General features: G+C 39.1%; 1 protein-coding gene and 1 long non-coding RNA gene across 5 annotated transcripts in view; one reads left to right on the top strand and one right to left on the bottom strand.

Annotated features, from left to right (window-relative positions):
* Positions 1-18,797, top strand: part of SACS (sacsin molecular chaperone) — a 94,031-nt gene extending 75,234 nt beyond the window's left edge. For 3 of the 4 annotated variants that reach the window (XM_004774344.3, XM_004774343.3, XM_004774345.3), the window contains 2 exons: positions 1,896-1,922; positions 5,904-18,797. In XM_004774344.3, coding sequence (XP_004774401.1) covers positions 1,896-1,922; positions 5,904-17,461 — 11,585 coding nt within the window. In that variant the 3' untranslated portion in view covers positions 17,462-18,797. The remainder of the gene's footprint in view (positions 1-1,895; positions 1,923-5,903) is intronic. The other variant, XM_004774346.3, reaches the window with a different exon arrangement.
* LOC123389803 lies at positions 1,512-5,905 on the bottom strand. Its single transcript, XR_006604456.1, has 2 exons — positions 5,308-5,905; positions 1,512-3,740 (listed from the first exon to the last, which is right to left on the bottom strand). It is a non-coding gene; the product is annotated as an uncharacterized LOC123389803 (long non-coding RNA).
* Positions 18,798-21,482: the final 2,685 nt, after the last annotated feature.

The raw sequence follows: 21,482 nt of genomic DNA, 5'->3' as shown, positions 1-21,482 counted from the left end.
GGAAGGGCTGCAAACATCATGGTGGAGGGGCGGCATATTCACCTGTACACTTCGACACTACTTTGTGATGATTTACGGTATTCATTGCTGAGACGGTCTCATAGGTGTATGTAGAAGTCTTCAGAAGATGTGACAATTTCAGGCGCCAGCCTCAGGTGTATAGGTGAGCGATATTCCAAAGATTGTGGTGCAGGATTTGTTCCATGAGGATATTCTGGGTTACTACGTTCGTTCACAACCACCTGTTGGAAGAGGGACCTGTCGTAGGACGTCTTCCGCTCACATCCTCATCCTCCTTTAGGCGGCCATTCCGTCTCACCTGGACTACGGGAATAATCGTGCAAGTCTTCCTGCGGCTGTTCTTGCTTCTTTAGTTAGCAGAGCAACAGTACTGCTACTTAATCTTTCTAAAATATTTTCCCACTCTTTATCTGAAGATCTTTCAAAGGCTTCCCGTTTTTCCTTGGAACTAAGGCCAAAATCCTTAGTATTTCTTACAAGGCCCTTCACTATATGGCTCCATTTCTGGGTGTTATAAAGATGCCTGGAATCCAGTATGTGGAAACATTATATCAGTATTTGCTTTTATTGTGATTATTATTAATCTCTTTTATAGTCTCCCCTGATCATTCTCATATATGGGAGATAGCCTGTTCTTTTCCTCCCTAAGGTATAGTTCCCTCCCTAAGGAAACATGGTTTCCTTTGTCCCCAATCTCGCTCTCTCATGCTCATTTGTCTCATGGCCCATGTGTCCTCATGGCACACTGAGTTCTTGTAGCACTTGTGCCCCACATGTGTACCTGTTTTGTCATTTATGATAATTTATCTAATACCCACCTTCCCCATTAGACTATGAGACATGGTCTGAGGTCATGTATCATGTTTATTTCTCTGTCTCTAGCAGTCACCATTGATGGTTGGAATGCCTGTAAAGTAATTGAAAGAATGTTCAGATTAGAAGAGCTTAAGTTCCTTTGATAAGAGCTTCAGCTCTGTGTTAGCTGCCAGGTGTAGCCTAATATACCCAAGTATACGAACATGGCACAGAGCTGTGGAGGTGTACTTGAGCAAAGAAATGGTTTGCTTCAGGCAGAGGAGGGGTTAGATGGCCATATAGGATTCTTTGATGGTTGAAATTATTGGTGGTTATTATAAGCAAGCAGTAGAAGTATATGAGAAAACCCCCTTTTCTTTGTCATAGAGTGAATTATACTTACTTTATGGAAATACTCCAAAAATTGTGTACGTACTTTGTAGAGATACTCTGATTTATGGAGTGATTTACTCTGTAAATTAGATGTCTTCCCTTTCTTAATTTTTTTTTTTTTTTTTTTTTAAAGAGGCAGGTGGGAAGGGTAGTGGGAGCGGAGAGAGAATCTCAAGCAGGCTCCACACCCAGCATGGGGCCCAGTGTGGGGCTCAGTCTCACAACCTGAGATCATGACCTGAGCTGAAATCAAGAGTCAGATGCATAACTTACTGAGCCACCCAGGAACCCTTCCCTTTCTTAATTCTTATCTGGAATATCTGAATATCATATGGTAATCATCTGTACAAAAAGCACACTGGGAGCTTATCAAATTACATTATTTATGCTGTTGAAATGTAATTTATACATACAAAGTTTGTATTCCTTTCTTCTTTGCTTTCTTTCTGAGCTAAGATTTCCTACCCATTATGTAGTTTGGATTTAGCTTGCATTGAAATACATTTTTAAATCTTAAATGTATATTCTGCTATATTTGGAATTTTGTTTATGGCTTTTCTTTTACATAATGATGTGTAAGATTCCATAGATGGTGCTATCTTAAGATGTAGAATAATTTCTGTAGCCGTCATGTGAAATTGTGACAGTTCTGGCTTTTTCTAAGATTGGATTTAATTATATTCTAGCACAACAACTTCTCTGGGGATATTCAGGTATGGTAACTGACTAAATGTTGTGTTTATTTGTAGCTTGATGTTTTTGTTCATTTGATTCTTTGAATCTTGTTTTTTCATTTACTGAAGTAGCTAGAGGTTATGTTAACATCCCCCCCACCCGGTGCTGATAACTACTTAAAGGAGAGAGGAAACTGTACCAATATAGGTTTATAGGTGGTGGTTGTACATACCACAATAAAACCATATTTAAATGATTTGAAAATATTTCATAGAACATTTGGTCTCAAAGAATTCTGCTGAAATTTGTATTTTAAGCTGTGGTTTTTAATGGGAAAGTGTGAATGAACGCACCTCTTTTAAATGATATACACAAATATTGAGATTAGAAAGTGTAGAGGGGACCAAGTTCTGGGATCTGTGATGGCGAAGGGAGGAGTCTTTCTGGTACCCACAGTGGTGACTGGCTTACCATGGGAGAGCATCCCTCTACTTGGCACACTGAGGAAAGTAAAGTGGTTAACACAGTTTTCATTTGGAACAGTCGGCTGATTGTTCTTACCGTGCCTAGTGTGTCATTTTACTGACTTTTATTTTTTTAATAAAAATATTTGGACTCAGCTGGTATTATTTTTCCTCAGTTCATGTTTCACTTGGAAAAGAAGAGGATGCAGTAGTTGCTTAATGGACATTGTTTTTATGGTAAATGTTATTTTTTGAAGTCAGTCAATTCTTTGTAGTAAGCTGTACTCATACTGAATTGAGAAACCAAGTCATTGTTATATTGATGATTCCTATTAATATTAAATTTGGTTTCTAGCTTGTAAGTGGCTTGTCATCCATAGCTATTTTTACTGTATATTTCTAAAACCTAATATATCCTATATTTGTAAGGTATAATCCAAGAAGAAAACAAAATGGTGGTAGGAGTAGGTTGCGTAGTTATCCCTAAGCCTTAGGGACGCTCCTGGTAATGGCAGTGACCTCTCCTGTTGTCTTGTGGCACCTTTTCTAGATGAACACTAGGACACCTTGAACGGGCAGAATGCCAGTGTGGACTTCTTGAAAAGAAATTTGGCCACCAGTGGATTTTGGAACCACATTGGCAGGCTCCACGTTAGAGTGGATGTTCCCACTGGACCCCCATGGTCCCCCTCTCTCAGTGCTGCTCCTAGAGCTGCCTGGTGCCAGATGGAGTGCTTGGCAGGCAGACATGCTTTCCTTTCCTTCATTGGTTCTTTTCTTTTCCTGTCTTTCTGTTTCTTGGAAGATTTGACTCATCTGTAGCTTACCATTGAATGGACTTGCTCTCTGTCACATGTGTATTTTACAAAGAGATTTGACTCACTCTACACAGTGGAGTACATTTAGAATTCATCAGTCATCAAAGCTGCCACTGCCCCTTTCTGTACAAGAAAAGTAGAAAGAGCTGTTGCTGTGCTCACAGCCTCAGACACCCAGAGTCAGCAGTTGTGACTCCAAAGGAGTTTGGTCAAGTGTACTGAGCCCCAAGTCAGTGAAGGCATTCAGGACTGAGATTTTGTGGCTAAGTAAATATTGAAGAAGTCTATAATATCCTATTTTCATCTGTGTCAAAAATCTTTCTCAAAGTTGGTACTAAACATAAACATGTGAATAAATATAAACAAAAAACATAGTACAGTCTTTAAAGAGTGATTCAGTGTGTTGATGTTTATTATTTTGAACAGATTGATAGTAAAGCAAAAACTACTCTTAAAAGAGGTAGTTCTGAAATAATCATGTCTAATCTTAGTTTAGATAAAACAGTTCTGTCTTCAGGAACACTTTCAGTGCTGTCGAGTTGACCTCTTTTGACAGTGCTGATGATTTTCAAGGCTAGGGCAACAAAAACATAGTCATTTATTAAAATGCTATAAAAATTATTTTGCTGATACTATTGGAGGTGCTTTATCATTTTGTTGGCTTTCTGACCTAAGATGTGATGACTTTTCTGTGTTAACATTTCTACTTTAGGGTGAAAAACTAAAGGCTTAAATACAAAACTATATAGCAATCAGGACTTCAGATTAAACCCATATAACTACTTAGAATTGTGTCTTAATTTCATTTTCTCTCTCCTTTACTTTCCCTTATGTTTTTTTTTTAGTTGAGCATGACTGGTGTGTTAGTTGCATGTTATATGTGGTGTGGGTGTTTTCTTGGTATTTTATTTATAAAGTAATATTAGCCCTTTTTCCTGAAGGTGGGTGTAGTTTTATGAATTGCCAGTTTCACACGAGGATACTAGACAGTGTCATCTACCAAATGCACGTCTTGTGGCAGTTATTAACGTATAGCGCAGTGTGGTGTACATTTAATATTTTGTTTTCATAGTGTTCTGAATTTTAATTTCTAACTCTTTTTTGTATCTTTGGTGTTAAATCCTTGCCTTACTTATGATTTGGATATTCTACTAATTCAATTCAGTAAGCATTTTTTTTTAGAACATTGTTACTAAAACTTAATTATAAAAAATTATATTTTAATGGAATTCATAGGTCAAGAGACTGTACTGGTCAGACTAGTACAAGATTTGACAAGATTGCTTGACAAGATTTTTTGATTCCTTAAATGTTACTACTTGATTTACCCTAAATCACACATGTAGAAACTGAAGATACTCAGAATTTGGGGATTGACATCTTCCAAAAGTTGCAAAAAATGTACCCTTGCTTAAATTTCTGTAGCAGTAATATAAAAATGTCTTACTGTAGCATGAAAGATAATTTTCTTATTTGGAGGCAGAGTCATCTTCCCGAAGTGTAAGACTCTGAAATAGGGATGTCCTCTCTTGGTTAAAAAATAGTGATGTATCGAAGTTTCAAAGGGTTTGAGACCGTCTTCTATAATTTTTTAAAATAGTCTTTTAAGAGTCTAGAAATTGTATGTACATGGAAAGAAAATTGTTTTCCATAAGATTGAATTTGAGGTGCTTTTTATTTCTCTATATGGGCTAACACAGACCTATAGGTATATAATGTTCTTGAAAAATCTTTTCCTGTTACTTTAAATACTCTGAAACACAAAATGCACTTAGAAATAGTGTTATTTTCTGGAGCAGTGGTTAAGAATCAGCAAAAATCTTTTTCCCTAGATGAAATCTTACTAGTCTCCTTACTTATAAAACATCTAGAAGTAGAGCAGCTTGATGGGGGACAAGCCCTGCCTTTGCAGCAGACCCCAGCTACTCCCATTCCTTGTCTCCAAGGCGTTTCTGCAAAATCCCAGGGCTCCAAAGAGCACACTTTAATAACTAAGAATAAGTAGCCAGGTAAAAGCTTATTTGGAAAATCTGTGACTATCATCCCTGCTTGGGCATGTAAATGGAGCAGTCTTGGAACCAGAACTTCATCCCCATCCTTTTTCCAGAGAGAATTCGGGTCCCAGAGAGATTGACACCTACTTTACGTATCAGGTTTTAGTGAGTGGAAGGAAAGTCTCTAAGTGTCCTCGCTGCTGTGACTTCAGAGAGTGTTGGCATCCAAGACATGGACCCCTGTCTCATGCCCCTCTATCATCCTGTGCAGCCACGTTTCCTTCCTGGACACACGAAGAAAGGAAATACATACTGGGTTTGCTTATAAATCACTTACCCTTAAATAGAATGGTACTTAGTTAAGGTTTAGCCACATTTTCTTTCATGCTTTTATTTGTAGACAGATAACCACTAAAACTTACTTTCCATGTTGATTCCATTTGTAGAACAGCATAGGATAATTTTTTAAAATACATGCAAATGCATTTTAAATATTTACTTAAAATAAGCACTTTCCAAAGAGAATTTTTTCTCCCATGAGTCGTTGTAAATATAAGTGTATATGTAGATTCTCTGTCATTATATAAAAATAATATTAGCCCAGGTATGCTGAATGTTTGCATTTTTACAGTGTACTTAAACCTTCTAAAAATGGCTTCATAGTACTATCTAGTCTGCAAGAATAGAAAGCTAAATAAGTTAGAGTTATATCTATTTATAATATTTCTGTATATGATTTACAGGAAGACCATGTACTCAGCTGCAGCTTCTAAATCCGGAACGATTTGCACGTCTTATCAAAGAAGTAATGAATACATTCTGGCCTGGCAGAGAGTTGATTGTTCAGTGGTATCCATTTGATGAAGACAAAAATCACCCATCTGTCGCATGGCTTAAAATGGTTTGGAAGAATCTCTATATACATTTTTCAGAAGATTTGACTTTATTTGATGAGATGCCACTTATCCCCAGAACTACACTAGAAGAAGGTCAGAAGTGTGTGGAACTCATTAGACTCAGGATTCCATCATTAGTCATTTTAGATGATGAATCTGAAGCACAGCTTCCTGAATTTTTAGCAGACATTGTACAAAAACTTGGAGGGATTGTCCTTAAAAAATTAGATGCCTCCATACAGCATCCACTTATTAAAAAATACATTCACTCACCATTACCGAGTGCTGTTCTACAGATAATGGAGAAGATGCCGTTGCAGAAATTGTGTAATCAGATAGCTTCGCTGCTTCCCACACACAAAGATGCTCTGAGGAAGTTTTTAGCTAGTTTAACTGATATCAGTGAAAAAGAGAAAAGAATAATTCAGGAATTGCCAATATTCAAGCGAATTAACCATTTATCTGATCAGGGGCTTTCGTCTTACACAAAACTAAAAGGCTGTAAGGTCTTGCACCATACGGCCAAACTTCTGCCAGATCTCCGACTCTCTATTTCGGTAATAGACAGTAGCGATGAAGCTACTATTCGTTTGGCAAACATGTTGAAAATAGAGAAGTTAAAGACCACTAATTGCTTAAAACTCATTTTAAAAGATATTGAAAATGCATTTTATTCACACGATGAAGTAACACACCTTATGTTATGGACCCTTGAGAATCTGTCCTCTCTTAAGAATGAGAATCCGAATGTGCTTGATTGGTTAATGCCATTGAAATTCATTCAGATTTCCCAGGAACAGATGGTGTCAGCTGGTGAACTCTTTGATCCTGATATAGAAGTACTAAAGGATCTCTTTTACAGTGAAGAAGAAACCTGCTTCCCACCTTCAGTTTTTACCTCACCAGATATTCTTCACTCTTTAAGACAGATTGGTCTGAAAAACGAAGCCAGTCTCAAAGAAAATGATGTTGTGCAAGTAGCAAAAAATATTGAAGCCTTACAGGTCAGTTCTTGTCCAAATCAGGATGTTCTTCTAAAGAAAGCCAAAACACTCTTACTGGTTTTAAACAAGAATCACACGCTATTGCAGTCTTCTGAAGGAAAGATGACCCTGAAGAAAATAAAATGGGTTCCAGCTTGCAAAGAAAGGCCACCAAACTACCCAGGCTCTTTAGTCTGGAAGGGAGATGTCTGTAACCTTTGTGCCCCACCAGATATGTGCGATGGAGCCCATGCGATTCTGGTTGGCTCGTCACTTCCCCTTGTTGAAAGTGTCCATATCAACTTGGAGAAAGCCTTAGGAATCTTCACCAAACCTAGCATCAGTGCTGTCTTAAAACATTTTAAAATTGTTGTTGATTGGTATACTTCAAAAACCTTTAGTGATGAAGACTACTATCAATTTCAACATATTTTGCTTGAAATTTATGGATTCATGCATGATCATTTAAATGAAGGGAAGGATGCTTTCAGAGCCTTGAAATTTCCGTGGGTTTGGACTGGCAAAAAATTTTGTCCCCTCGCCCAAGCTGTGATAAAACCATTTCATGATCTTGACCTTCAGCCTTATTTGCATAGTGTGCCTAAAACCATGGCAAAATTCCATCAACTGTTTAAGGTCTGTGGTTCAATAGAGGAGTTGACATCAGATCATATTTCCATGGTCATTCAGAAGGTGTATCTCAAAAGTGACCAAGATCTCAGTGATCAAGAAAGCAAACAAAATCTTCACCTTATGTTGAATATCATCAGATGGCTTTACAGCAATCAGATTCCAGCAAGCCCCAACACACCGGTTCCAATACATCATAGTAAAAATCCTTCTAAACTTATCATGAAGCCAATTCATGAATGCTGTTATTGTGACATCAAAGTTGATGACCTCAATGACTTACTGGAAGATTCAGTGGAACCAATTATTCTGGTGCATGAGGACATACCCATGAAAACTGCAGAATGGCTGAAAGTTCCATGCCTTAGCACAAGACTGATCAATCCTGAAAACATGGGATTTGAGCAGTCAGGGCAAAGGGAACCACTTACTGTAAGAATTAAAAATATTCTGGAAGAATACCCTTCAGTGTCAGATATTTTTAAAGAACTGCTTCAAAATGCTGATGATGCAAATGCAACAGAATGTAGTTTTATGATTGATATGCGAAGAAATATGGACATTCGAGAGAATCTGCTGGACCCAGGCATGGCAGCTTGCCATGGACCCGCTCTGTGGTCATTCAATAATTCTCAGTTCTCAGATTCAGATTTTGTGAACATCACTAGGCTAGGAGAATCTTTAAAGAGGGAAGAGGTTGACAAAGTTGGAAAATTTGGTCTTGGATTTAATTCCGTGTACCATATCACTGACATTCCCATCATCATGAGTCGAGAATTCATGATAATGTTTGATCCAAACATAAACCACATCAGTAAACACATTAAAGACAAATCTAATCCTGGGATCAAAATTAATTGGAGTAAACAACAGAAAAGACTAAGGAAATTTCCTAATCAATTCAAGCCATTTATAGATGTTTTTGGCTGTCAGTTACCTTTGACTGTAGAAGCACCTTACAGCTACAATGGAACTCTTTTCCGACTGTCCTTTAGAACTCAACAGGAAGCGAAAGTGAGTGAAGTTAGTAGTACCTGTTACAATACAGCAGATATTTACTCTCTTGTGGATGAATTTAGTCTCTGTGGACACCGGCTTATCATTTTCACTCAGAGTGTGAACTCAATGTATTTGAAGTACTTGAAAATTGAGGAAACCAATCCCAGCTTGGCACAAGATACAGTCATAATCAGAAAAACCCCCTGCTCTTCCAAAGCATTGAGCGCCCCTGTCTTAAGTATTTTAAAAGAAGCTGCTAGGCTCATGAAGGCTTGCAGCAGCAGTAATAAAAAGCCTCCTGCTGATGCACCAAAGTCATCTTGCATTCTTCAGATCACAGTTGAAGAATTTCACCATGTGTTCAGAAGAATTGCTGATTTACAGTCGCCACTTTTCAGAGGTCCGGATGACGACCTAACTGCTCTCTTTGAAATGGCGAAGTCTGGCCAGTCAAAAAAGCCATCAGATGAGCTGCCACAAAAAACAGTAGAGTGTACCACATGGCTTATATGTACCTGCATGGACACAGGAGAGGCTCTCAAGTTTTCTCTGAATGACAGTGGACGCAGACTAGGGTTGGTTCCTTGTGGGGCCGTGGGAGTTCTGCTCTCTGAAATCCAGGACCAGAAGTGGGCTGTGAAACCACATGTTGGAGAAGTATTTTGCTATCTACCCTTACGAATCAAAACAGGATTGCCAGTTCACATCAATGGGTGTTTTGCTGTTACTTCAAATAGAAAAGAAATCTGGAAGACAGACACAAAAGGACGATGGAATACCACCTTCATGAGGCACGTTATTGTGAAAGCTTACTTGGAGGCACTTAGTGTCCTGCGTGACCTGGCCACTAATGGGGAGCTCATGGATTATACTTACTACTCAGTGTGGCCTGATCCCGAATTAGTTCATGATGATTTTTCTGTAATTTGCCAAGGATTTTATGAAGATATAGCTCATGGAAAAGGGAAAGAATTGACCAGAGTCTTCTCTGATGGATCCACGTGGGTTTCCATGAAGAATGTGAGATTTCTAGATGATTCTATACTTAAAAGAAAAGATGTTGGTCCAGCAGCCTTCAAGATATTTTTGAAGTACCTCAAGAAGACTGGGTCAAAAAACCTTTGTGCTGTTGAACTTCCTTCTTCAGTAAAATCAGGATTTGAAGAAGCTGGCTGCAAACAGATACTGCTTGAAAATACATTTTCGGAGAAGCAGTTTTTTTCAGAAGTGTTTTTCCCAAATATTCAAGAAATTGAAGCAGAACTCAGAGATCCTTTAATGAATTTTGTTCTAAATGAAAAAATTGATGAGTTCTCGGGAATTCTTCGTGTTACTCCCTGTATTCCTTGCTCTTTGGAGGGGCATCCTTTGGTTTTACCATCAAGATTAATCCACCCTGAAGGACGAGTTGCAAAGTTATTTGATACTAAAGACGGACGGTTTCCTTATGGTTCTACTCAGGATTATCTTAATCCTATTATTTTGATTAAGCTGGTTCAGTTAGGCATGGCAAAAGATGACATTTTATGGGATGACATGCTGGAACGGGCACAGTCCGTGGCTGAAATTAATAAAAGTGATCATGCTGCTGCTTGTCTAAGAAGTAGTATCCTGTTAAGTCTCATTGATGAAAAACTAAAAATAAGGGACCCTAGAGCAAAGGATTTTGCTGTAAAATATCAAACAATCCCTTTCCTTCCATTTCTAACAAAGCCAGCAGGATTTTCTTTGGACTGGAAAGGTAACAGTTTTAAGCCTGAGACCATGTTTGCGGCAACTGACCTTTATACGGCTGAGCATCAGGATATAGTTTGTCTCTTGCAACCAATTCTGAATGAAAACTCACATTCCTTCAGAGGCTGTGGTTCAGTGTCATTGGCCGTTAAGGAGTTTTTGGGGCTGCTGAGGAAGCCAACAGTTGATCTGGTTGTGAACCAATTGAAGGAAGTTGCAAAATCAGTTGATGACGGAATTACACTGTACCAGGAGAATATCACCAATGCCTGCTACAAGTACCTTCATGATGCGATGATGCAAAATGAAATCATCAAATTATCAATTGTTGAAAAGTTGAAACCCTTTAGCTTCATTCTCGTTGAGAATGCATATGTTGATTCAGAGAAAGTTTCTTTTCATTTGAATTTTGAAGCGGCACCATACCTTTATCAGCTGCCTAATAAGTACAAAAATAATTTCCGTGAGCTATTTGAAAGTGTGGGTGTGAGGCAGTCATTTACTGTTGAAGATTTTGCCCTTGTTTTGGAATCTATCGATCAAGAGAAGGGAACAAAGCAAATTACAGAAGAGAGTTTTCAACTTTGCCGGCGAATAATTAGTGAAGGAATATGGAGTCTCATTAGAGAAAAGAAACAAGAATTTTGTGAGAAAAATTATGGCAAGATATTACTGCCAGATACTAATCTGAAACTTCTCCCTGCTAAATCTTTATGCTACAACGATTGTCCCTGGATAAAAGTCAAGGACACCACTGTGAAATACTGTCATGCCGATATCCCCAGGGAAGTAGCTGTAAAGCTCGGAGCAGTCCCAAAGCGACATAAAGCCTTAGAGCGGTATGCATCCAACATCTGTTTTACCACGCTTGGCACGGAATTTGGGCAGAAAGAAAAACTAACCAGCAGAATTAAGAGTATCCTTAATGCCTATCCTTCAGAAAAGGAAATGTTGAAGGAACTTCTTCAAAATGCTGATGATGCAAAGGCCACAGAAATCTGTTTTGTGTTCGACCCCAGACAGCATCCGGTCGATAGAATATTTGATGATAAGTGGGCCCCACTGCAAGGGCCAGCACTTTGTGTGTACAATAACCAGCCTTTTACAGAAGATGATGTCAGAGGAATTCAGAATCTTGGAAAAGGCACCAAAGAAGGAAATCCTTGTAAAACTGGACAGTACGGCATAGGGTTCAATTCTGTGTATCATATTACAGACTGCCCTTCTTTCATTTCTGGCAATGACATCCTGTGTATTTTTGATCCTCATGCCAGATATGCACCAGGAGCCACATCCGTCAGTCCTGGACGCATGTTCAGAGATTTGGATGCAGATTTTCGGACACAGTTCTCGGATGTACTGGATCTTTATCTGGGAACCCACTTCAAATTAGATAATTGCACAATGTTTAGATTTCCTCTTCGTAATGCAGAAATGGCAAAGGTTTCAGAAATTTCTTCAGTTCCGTCATCAGACAGAATGGTCCAGAATCTTTTGGACAAGCTGCGGTCAGATGGGGCAGAACTTTTAATGTTTCTTAACCACATGGAAAAGATTTCTATTTGTGAAATAGATAAAGGTACTGGAGCTCTGAATGTGCTGTATTCTGTAAAGGGCAAGATCACTGACGGGGACAGATTGAAAAGGAAGCAGTTTCATGCATCTGTCATCGATAGTGTTACTAAAAAGAGACAGCTCAAAGACATACCAGTTCAACAGATAACCTATACTATGGATACCGAAGACTCCGAAGGAAATCTTACTACATGGCTCATTTGTAATAGGTCGGGCTTTTCAAGTATGGATAAAGTGTCTAAGAGTGTTATATCCGCTCACAAGAACCAGGATATCACTCTCTTCCCACGTGGTGGAGTAGCTGCCTGCATTACTCACAACTATAAAAAACCCCACAGGGCCTTCTGTTTCTTGCCCCTCTCTTTAGAGACAGGATTACCTTTTCATGTGAACGGCCACTTTGCTCTGGATTCAGCCAGGAGAAATCTGTGGCGGGACGATAATGGAGTTGGTGTTCGCAGTGACTGGAACAACAGTTTAATGACAGCATTAATAGCACCTGCATATGTTGAATTACTGATCCAGCTGAAAAAGCGCTATTTCCCTGGTTCTGACCCAACATTATCAGTTTTACAGAACACACCTATTCATGTTGTAAAGGATACTTTAAAGAAGTTTTTATCATTTTTCCCAGTTAACAGGCTTGACCTCCAGCCAGACTTATATTGTCTGGTGAAAGCCCTTTACAGTTGCATTCATGAAGACATGAAACGTCTTCTCCCTGTTGTGAGGGCTCCAAATATCGATGGCTCAGATTTACACTCTGCAGTTATAATTACTTGGATTAATATGTCTACTTCAAATAAAACCAGACCATTTTTTGACAACTTATTACAGGATGAATTACAACACCTTAAAAATGCAGATTACAACATCACGACCCGCAAGACCGTAGCGGAGAATGTCTACAGACTGAAACACCTACTTTTAGAAATCGGTTTCAACTTGGTTTATAACTGTGATGAAACCGCTAATCTATACCACTGTCTTATAGACGCAGATATTCCTGTCAGTTACGTCACTCCTGCTGATGTTAGGGCTTTTTTAATGACCTTTGCTTCTCCTGACACAAACTGCCACATTGGGAAGCTGCCTTGTCGTCTCCAGCAGACTAACCTAAAGCTTTTTCATAGTTTAAAACTTTTAGTGGACTATTGTTTTAAGGATGCAGAAGAAAGTGAGATTGAAGTGGAGGGACTGCCCCTTCTCATTACACTGGACAGTGTTTTGCAAACTTTTGATGCCAAACGATCCAAGTTTCTGACAACATACCATGAGTTGATTCCATCCCGAAAAGACTTGTTCATGAATACATTATATTTGAAATACAGTAGTATTTTATTGAACTGTAAGGTGGCAAAAGTGTTTGACATTTCCAGCTTTGCAGATTTGTTATCGTCTGTGTTGCCTCGTGAGTATAAAACCAAAAATTGTACAAAGTGGAAGGACAATTTTGCAAGTGAGTCTTGGCTTAAGAATGCATGGCATTTCATCAGCGAGTCTGTAAATGTGAAAGAAGATCAAGAAGAAACAGAACCAACATTTGACATTGTTGTTGATACCCTAAAAGACTGGGCCTTGCTTCCCGGAACAAAGTTTACCGTTTCAGCAAACCAGCTTGTTGTTCCTGAAGGTGACGTTCTGCTTCCTTTGAGTCTCATGCACATTGCAGTTTTTCCAAATGCCCAAAGTGATAAAGTTTTTCATGCTCTCATGAAAGCTGGCTGTATTCAACTTGCTTTGAACAAAATCTGCTCCAAAGACAGTGCATTTGTTCCTTTGTTGTCACGTCACACAGCAAACATAGAGAGCCCCACAAGCATTTTAAAGGCTGTACATTATATGGTTCAGACTTCAACATTTAGAACTGAAAAATTAGTAGAAAATGACTTTGAAGCACTTTTGATGTATTTCAATTGCAATTTGAGTCACTTGATGTCCCAAGATGACATAAAAATTTTGAAGTCACTTCCATGCTACAAATCCATCAGTGGTCGCTACATGAGCATTGCAAAATTTGGAACATGCTATGTACTCACAAAAAGTATCCCTTCAACTGAAGTGGAAAAATGGACACAATCATCATCGTCTGCATTTCTTGAAGAAAAAATACACCTGAAAGAACTATATGAGGTTCTTGGATGTGTACCTGTAGATGATCTTGAGGTATACTTGAAACACCTTTTACCAAAAATTGAAAATCTCTCATATGATGCAAAATTAGAGCACTTAATCTATCTTAAGAATAGATTGTCAGGTATTGAGGAACTGTCAGAAATCAAGGAACAGCTTTTTGAAAAACTGGAAAATTTATTGATAATCCATGATGCTAACAGTCGACTAAAGCAAGCAAAACATTTCTATGATAGAACAGTGAGAGTTTTTGAAGTTATGCTTCCTGAAAAATTGTTTATTCCTAAAGACTTCTTTAAAAAATTGGAACAACTTATAAAGCCCAAAAATCAAGCCATGTTTTTGACCTCGTGGGTGGAATTCTTAAGAAATATCGGACTGAAGTACATACTTTCCCAACAGCAGTTGCTACAGTTTGCTAAAGAAATCAGTGTGAGAGCTAATACAGAAAACTGGTCCAAGGAAACATTGCAAAATACCGTTGATATCCTTCTCCATCATATATTCCAAGAACGAATGGATTTGTTATCTGGAAATTTCCTGAAAGAACTTTCTTTAATACCATTCTTGTGTCCTGAACGGGCCCCTGCCGAATTCATTAGGTTTCATCCTCAGTACCAAGAGGTCAGTGGAACACTTCCCCTCATAAAGTTCAATGGAGCACAGGTAAACCCCAAATTCAAGCAGTGTGATGTGCTCCAGCTCCTGTGGACATCCTGCCCCATTCTTCCAGAGAAAGCCACACCCTTGAGTATCAGAGAACAAGAAGGTAGTGAGCTTGGTGCACAGGAACAGCTCGAACAAGTTTTAAGCATGCTTAATGTGAATCTGGATCCTCCTCTTGATAAGGTCATTAATAACTGTAGGAACATATGCAACATAACTACTTTGGATGAAGAGATGGTAAAAACTAGAGCAAAGGTCTTAAGGAGCATATATGAATTTCTCAGTGCAGAAAAAAGGGAGTTTCGGTTTCAACTGCGGGGGGTTGCTTTTGTGATGGTAGAAGATGGTTGGAAACTCCTGAAGCCTGAGGAAGTAGTGATAAATCTAGAATATGAGTCTGATTTTAAACCTTACTTGTACAAGCTACCTTTAGAACTGGGCACATTTCACCAGTTGTTTAAACATCTAGGTACTGAAGATATTATTTCAACGAAGCAATATGTTGAAGTGTTGAGCCGCATATTCAAAAATTCTGAAGGAAAACAGCTGGATCCTAATGAAATGCGCACAGTTAAGCGAGTAGTTTCTGGCTTGTTCAAGAGTCTGCAGAATGACTCCGTCAAGGTGAGGGGTGATCTGGAGAATGTACGAGATCTCGCACTTTACCTTCCGAGCCAGGACGGCAGGCTGGTGAAGTCCAGCATCTTAGTGTTTGATGACGCTCCGCATTACAAAAGTAGAATCCAGGGGAATATCGGTGTGCAGATGTTGGTTGACCTTAGCCAGTGCTACTTAGGGAAGGACCATGGCTTTCATACTAAACTGATAATGCTCTTTCCTCAAAAACTTAGACCCCGTTTACTGAGCAGTATACTTGAAGAACAGTTAGATGAAGAGACTCCCAAAGTCTGTCAGTTTGGAGCGTTGTGCTCTCTTCAGGGCAGACTGCAGTTACTCTTGTCTTCTGAGCAGTTCATCACGGGCCTGATTAGAATTATGAAGCATGAAAACGACAATGCTTTCCTGGCCAATGAAGAAAAAGCCATAAGACTTTGCAAAGCCCTAAGAGAAGGACTGAAAGTGTCTTGTTTTGAAAAGCTTCAAACAACATTAAGAGTTAAAGGTTTTAATCCCATTCCCCACAGTAGAAGTGAAACTTTTGCTTTTCTGAAGAGATTTGGTAATGCAGTCATTCTGCTGTACATACAGCACTCAGACAGTAAGGACATTAACTTCTTGTTAGCGTTGGCAATGACGCTGAAGTCGGCAACAGACAATTTGATTTCTGACACCTCCTATTTAATTGCAATGCTAGGATGCAACGATATTTACAGGATCAGTGAGAAGCTTGACAGTTTAGGAGTAAAGTATGACTCTTCAGAACCATCAAAACTTGAACTTCCAATGCCCGGCACCCCAATACCTGCTGAAATCCATTATACTCTGCTTATGGATCCAATGAACGTTTTTTACCCTGGAGAGTATGTTGGGTACCTTGTTGATGCCGAAGGTGGTGATATCTATGGATCGTACCAGCCAACATACACTTACGCCATTATTGTACAAGAAGTTGTAAGGGAAGATGCTGATAATTCTAGTTTTCTGGGAAAGATATATCAGATTGATATTGGCTATAGTGAATATAAAATAGTTAGCTCTCTCGATCTGTATAAATTTTCAAGGCCTGAGGAAAGCTCTCAGAGCAGAGACAGTGCCCCCTCTACACCCACCAGCCCTACTGAGTTCCTAGCCCCTGGTCTACGAAGCATCCCTCCTATTTTCTCCAGTAGAGAAAGCCATAAGACCTCCTCTTCAAAGCATCATTCCCCCAAAAAGCTCAAGGTGAATTCTTTACCAGAAATCTTAAAAGAAGTAACATCAGTGGTGGAGCAAGCTTGGAAGCTTCCAGAATCTGAAAGAAAAAAGATTATTAGGCGGTTGTATTTGAAATGGCACCCGGACAAAAATCCGGAGAATCATGACATGGCTAATGAAGTCTTTAAACATTTGCAGAATGAAATCAACAGACTAGAGAAACAGGCTTTTCTAGATCAAAATGCAGACAGAGCCTCAAGGCGGACATTTTCAACCTCGGCGTCCCGGTTTCAGTCAGACAAGTACTCATTTCAGAGATTTTATACTTCATGGAATCAAGAAGCAACGAGCCATAAATCTGAGAGGCAACAACAAAACAAAGAAAAAAGCACACCTTCAGCTGGCCAGACTTACTCTCAGCGGTTCTTTGTTCCCCCCACTTTCAAGTCAGTTGGTAATCCAGTTGAAGCACGGAGATGGTTAAGACAAGCCAGAGCCAATTTTTCGGCTGCCAGGAATGACCTTCATAAAAATGCCAATGAGTGGGTGTGCTTTAAGTGTCACCTCTCTACCAAATTAGCTCTGATTGCCGCTGACTATGCCGTGAGAGGGAAGTCTGATAAGGATGTCAAGCCCACCGCACTTGCACAAAAAATAGAGGAGTACAGTCAGCAACTTGAAGGACTGACCAATGACGTCCACACGTTGGAGGCTTATGGTGTGGACAGTTTAAAAACAAGGTACCCTGATTTGCTTCCTTTCCCACAGATCCCAAATGACCGGTTCACTTCTGAGGTTGCTATGAGGGTGATGGAATGTACTGCCTGTATTATCATAAAACTTGAAAATTTTATACAACAAAAAGTGTGAAGCTATTTAAAAAAAGAATAAAAAGAGCTAGAGCTTGACTGTCATAGCACAAATGTGAATTGCTGTACTTTTTACGCTTCATTGCCAGTTCTTTAAGAATTGTATAAAGCACATTGCAGATCACTGGGAAAGACTTTGGGGTTGTTAACGTGAAAATCAACGGAGGACCCTGACTGAATCTAAAAGAGAAGGATTTTGAAGTCGGTGAGCTGCAGAATTGCTAGATGTATTTGAATGGCTAGGATGGCATATTATTGAACTGCACTTTATGTAACCAAAGCTTAGCGGTTTGTTAGGTAAGAGTCTCTGTGTGTCTGTGATCAGGGTGGGGTTACTTTTCTGTTTCTAACATAGTATTTTTGAAGGCGCTAATGAAACACTGGACTTATCATTGGTTTAAACAAATAAGGGGAATTAAGTATTTGGCTTTGATTACTTCTTTAATTGGATCCTTTTTTGGATGCATTATTATCAGCTGGATCTGATTATGAATTTGTTGCAATTTTACATCTTAAATACTCAGTACTTTTAAAAATGGTACAGTATTTTAATCCTGAAGATTACTTGATTAAGAGTATGCAGATAGTTCTTCTTAGGGTGCATTGAGTGCACTTTACATCTTTATTTTAAATGGTTTTTTACACCTTATGTTTACAGACTTCCTATTTCATGAAGGTAACATATGGAAAACTCAAAATGGTGGCAGTTCTTATCAGCAGATGTTAATATTGCGTCCAAGAACTGCTTCCCAAAACAACATATATCAATGGTTAGGACATTTGCTTTCTGTTTGTTTGTACATATTTTCCACAAATATCATAATTTATATTGCGTGATAGAACAGGATGCAATCTTTCGTTGTCTAAAGGTGCTGCGGTTAAAAAAAAATTCTCTTCTTTAAACATGGCACTTAGTGGAGTTCTTTTGGATTTTACTTTGAAAACATGAAAAAAGTGTAAAATCATTGTGACAATATCCAGTAGTTTATAAAAGAGGAGTTGTCAGCTTGCATTTTCTCCATGAATGATTCAAAACTGACATCTGATTTTCATCTTGAGTGTCCTACTATACTGTACTTACTTCAGCATATTTCTTTTGCAGAATGTAAACAAAAGGTAATGATAGTTTATATAAGTGTGCTGGCTGTAAATGATGCTAAATACAATATTTTATGCAATTAAGGGCTTATGGAATATATTAAAACTTTTTTACTTTTATGGTAATAAGGAATGTTTGTGCCTCGACTATTGTATTGCTTCTGGATGTGAAGCTGTGTAATTATTTCTGCTATTATATTAAGTGCCATACTTTTAATAAAGCAAATGTACATATCAAATTGTTGTAACTGGTATTTCCTGAAAATCAAACTTAGACTCTTACTTTATAACATTTTGATATATGCACTTACGTGTATTTATTGGCAATATTTATGATAGAATTTTTATTATGTTTTAGTCTGTAATTTTAGTACATTCTTTTTTTATGATTGTGTATTAAGCACTTGATATGTACTGGCTTTATTACGTGCTGGTTTAGTTAAGAGTTTTATTTTCCCTTTTTAGGGAATAAGACTAGCTGATAATGTATGTTATGTTTGTGTGTGTGTGTGTGTGTATGCACACACACACACATACATATATTTGGACGTAAATACATTAAATATTACAGTTTTCCATAGGTAGAGGCTGAATTGATATTTACCTTGCCTCAGGAGGGGGCTGCATATCTGGGGCTAGATTACACTTGGGCCCTAACAGATAGAAAATGTTCATCCTTATACCTGAGAGGTCTTCAAAACTAGGCAGACCAGGGCGAAGAGTTTTCTGATCTGGTGCTTACCGTATTCTGGGTCTTGAACTTTCTGGGATGTCTTAAAAAGTGCTTGCTACTTTGAAACTCAGATTCAGTACTTGAAATATATTTTATTGTTTTTTGATACTAAAATGTACACAGAAGACCTTGTCTGGCCATTGTGGTAGTTGAGCTAGGTGGAGTTCTGTTTGGTTTTTTGTTGTTTTTTTGTTTTGTTTTGTTTTGTTTTTCATATACTTAAAAAAAAAAAGTTCATAATACCTTATATATAACCCCTGGATCCAAATGTATTTTAGAATTTGGATATTAGAAAGTTAATGCAAGCATTCCCATTTGGGTTGGTAGCACTCTTCAACACATTAATATTTCTGCCACGAAACCTATGAATACTCAACCTAACTTGAATATGTAGGCCTGACAGATAACCTCACCTGAATTCCAGTCAGATCTTGCCACCAATAGTTTGCAGCAGGCATATTTAGGAAGTGTTCCTAACACTTTCTAAAGTTTTCCTAACACTTTCTAAAGTGTTCCTAGTTTTGAAGCTTCTTAGATTTTGAAATTCAGGATAAGGAATTTTTGATGTGAACTAACTTTTGAATTTTATTATTTCATGCTTTCCCACAATTTCACTTTTCTTATTAAAAGGAATGTGGAAACTGCCTGTGTGTGGAGTAGCCACTCCTGAGTAGCACACAGTCTAGCAGGTTCTTTGCTGCCAGATGAGTGGAAGAGGGGGGTGGTGTTGGTGGAATCTTTCATAGCATCCGTGAGGAAGCTCAGGGAGAGCCGTGTGTGCAGCCCAGGTAGTTTAAAAAGCAGCAGGGAATGTGACCTCTTGATCTCTGGGTTGTGAGTTTGAACCCCATGCTGGGCATAGAGATTACTTTAAAATGAAATCTTAAAAATAAATATAAAAAAGGAGTGAATGGGAGGGAGGAGTCAAGATGGCAGAGAAGTAGCAGGCTGAGATGACATCAGGAATCAGGAAATCAGCTAGATAGCTTATCTAAGCATTGCGAACACCTACAAATCCAACGGGAAATTGAAGAGAAGGAGAGCAACAATTCCAGAAAGAGAAAATTGATCACTTTCTGAAAGGTAGGACCTGCAGAGAAGTGAATCCAAAGTGAGGGAAGATAGTCTGCTGGGGGGGGGGGGGCAGCTCCCAGCAAGCGGCGGAGCAACAGAGCACAAAATCAGGACTTTTAAATGTCTGCTCCATGGAGGGACATCGCTCCAGAGGCTAAACCAGGGGGAAGCCCACGCGGGGTCACAGAAGGACCAGGGGTGTCTGAGTGTCACAGAGCTTGCAGGTATTAGAGCGGGGAAGCCGGCTACAGTGACAAAGCCAAGGAGTGAGCTCTCAGCTCGGGGTTACTTGAACTGGTTGCAGCCTGGGTGAGCTCGGAATGCGGCCGGAGGCCATGGAGACAGAAGCGACCAGGTGCTTTTCTCCAAGTTTGACCGATTGAGTGCTTTCCTACAAGCGCAACCAGAGGCCAGGGAGATGGGGGGGCAGTTGGGCGCTTTTCTCTGAGGGTGCACTGAGGAGGAGGACCCCGAGCTCTTGGCTCCTCTGGGCTGGAGATTGGGAGGCCGCCATCTTCATTCCCGTCCTCCAGAGCGCTACAGAAAGCGCGCAGGGAACAAAAGCTCCCAAAAGCAAACCTGAGCAGATTACTTAACCCAGCCCCTGGTAAGGGAGGTGCAATTCCATCTGGGGCAAAGACACTTGAGAATCACTACAACAGGCACCTCCCCCAGAAGATCAACAAGAAACCCAGCCAAGACCAACTTCATCACCAAGGAGAACAGTGGTATTCCAGAGGAGGAGAAAGCAAATCTTATCTGGACAAAATGACAAGGTGGAAAAACTCACCACAGAAAAAAGAAGAGGCTGTATCGAAGACTGGGGACTTAATACAGACATTGCTAATATGACAGACCTAGAGTTCAGAATGACGATTCTCAAGGTTCTAGCCGGGCTCAAAAAAGGCATAGACGATATTAGAGAAACCCTCTCCAGAGAGATAAAAGCCCTTTCTGGAGAAATAAAAGAACTAAAATCTAACCAAGCTGAAATTAAAAAAAGCTATTAATGAGGTGCAATAAAAAATGGAGGCTCTTACTGCTAGGATAAATGAGGCAGAAGAAAGAGTTAGTGACATAGAAGACCAAATGACAGAGAATAAAGAAGCTGAGCAAA

The sequence above is a fragment of the Mustela putorius genome, unplaced genomic scaffold (genome assembly GCF_011764305.1).
Source record: "Mustela putorius furo isolate JIRA1106 unplaced genomic scaffold, ASM1176430v1.1 tig00004035_pilon_pilon_pilon, whole genome shotgun sequence".
Classification (NCBI taxonomy): Eukaryota; Metazoa; Chordata; class Mammalia; order Carnivora; family Mustelidae; genus Mustela; species Mustela putorius.
Note: the sequence above shows the minus strand (reverse complement) of the source record. Positions and strands in the feature narration are given on the sequence as shown.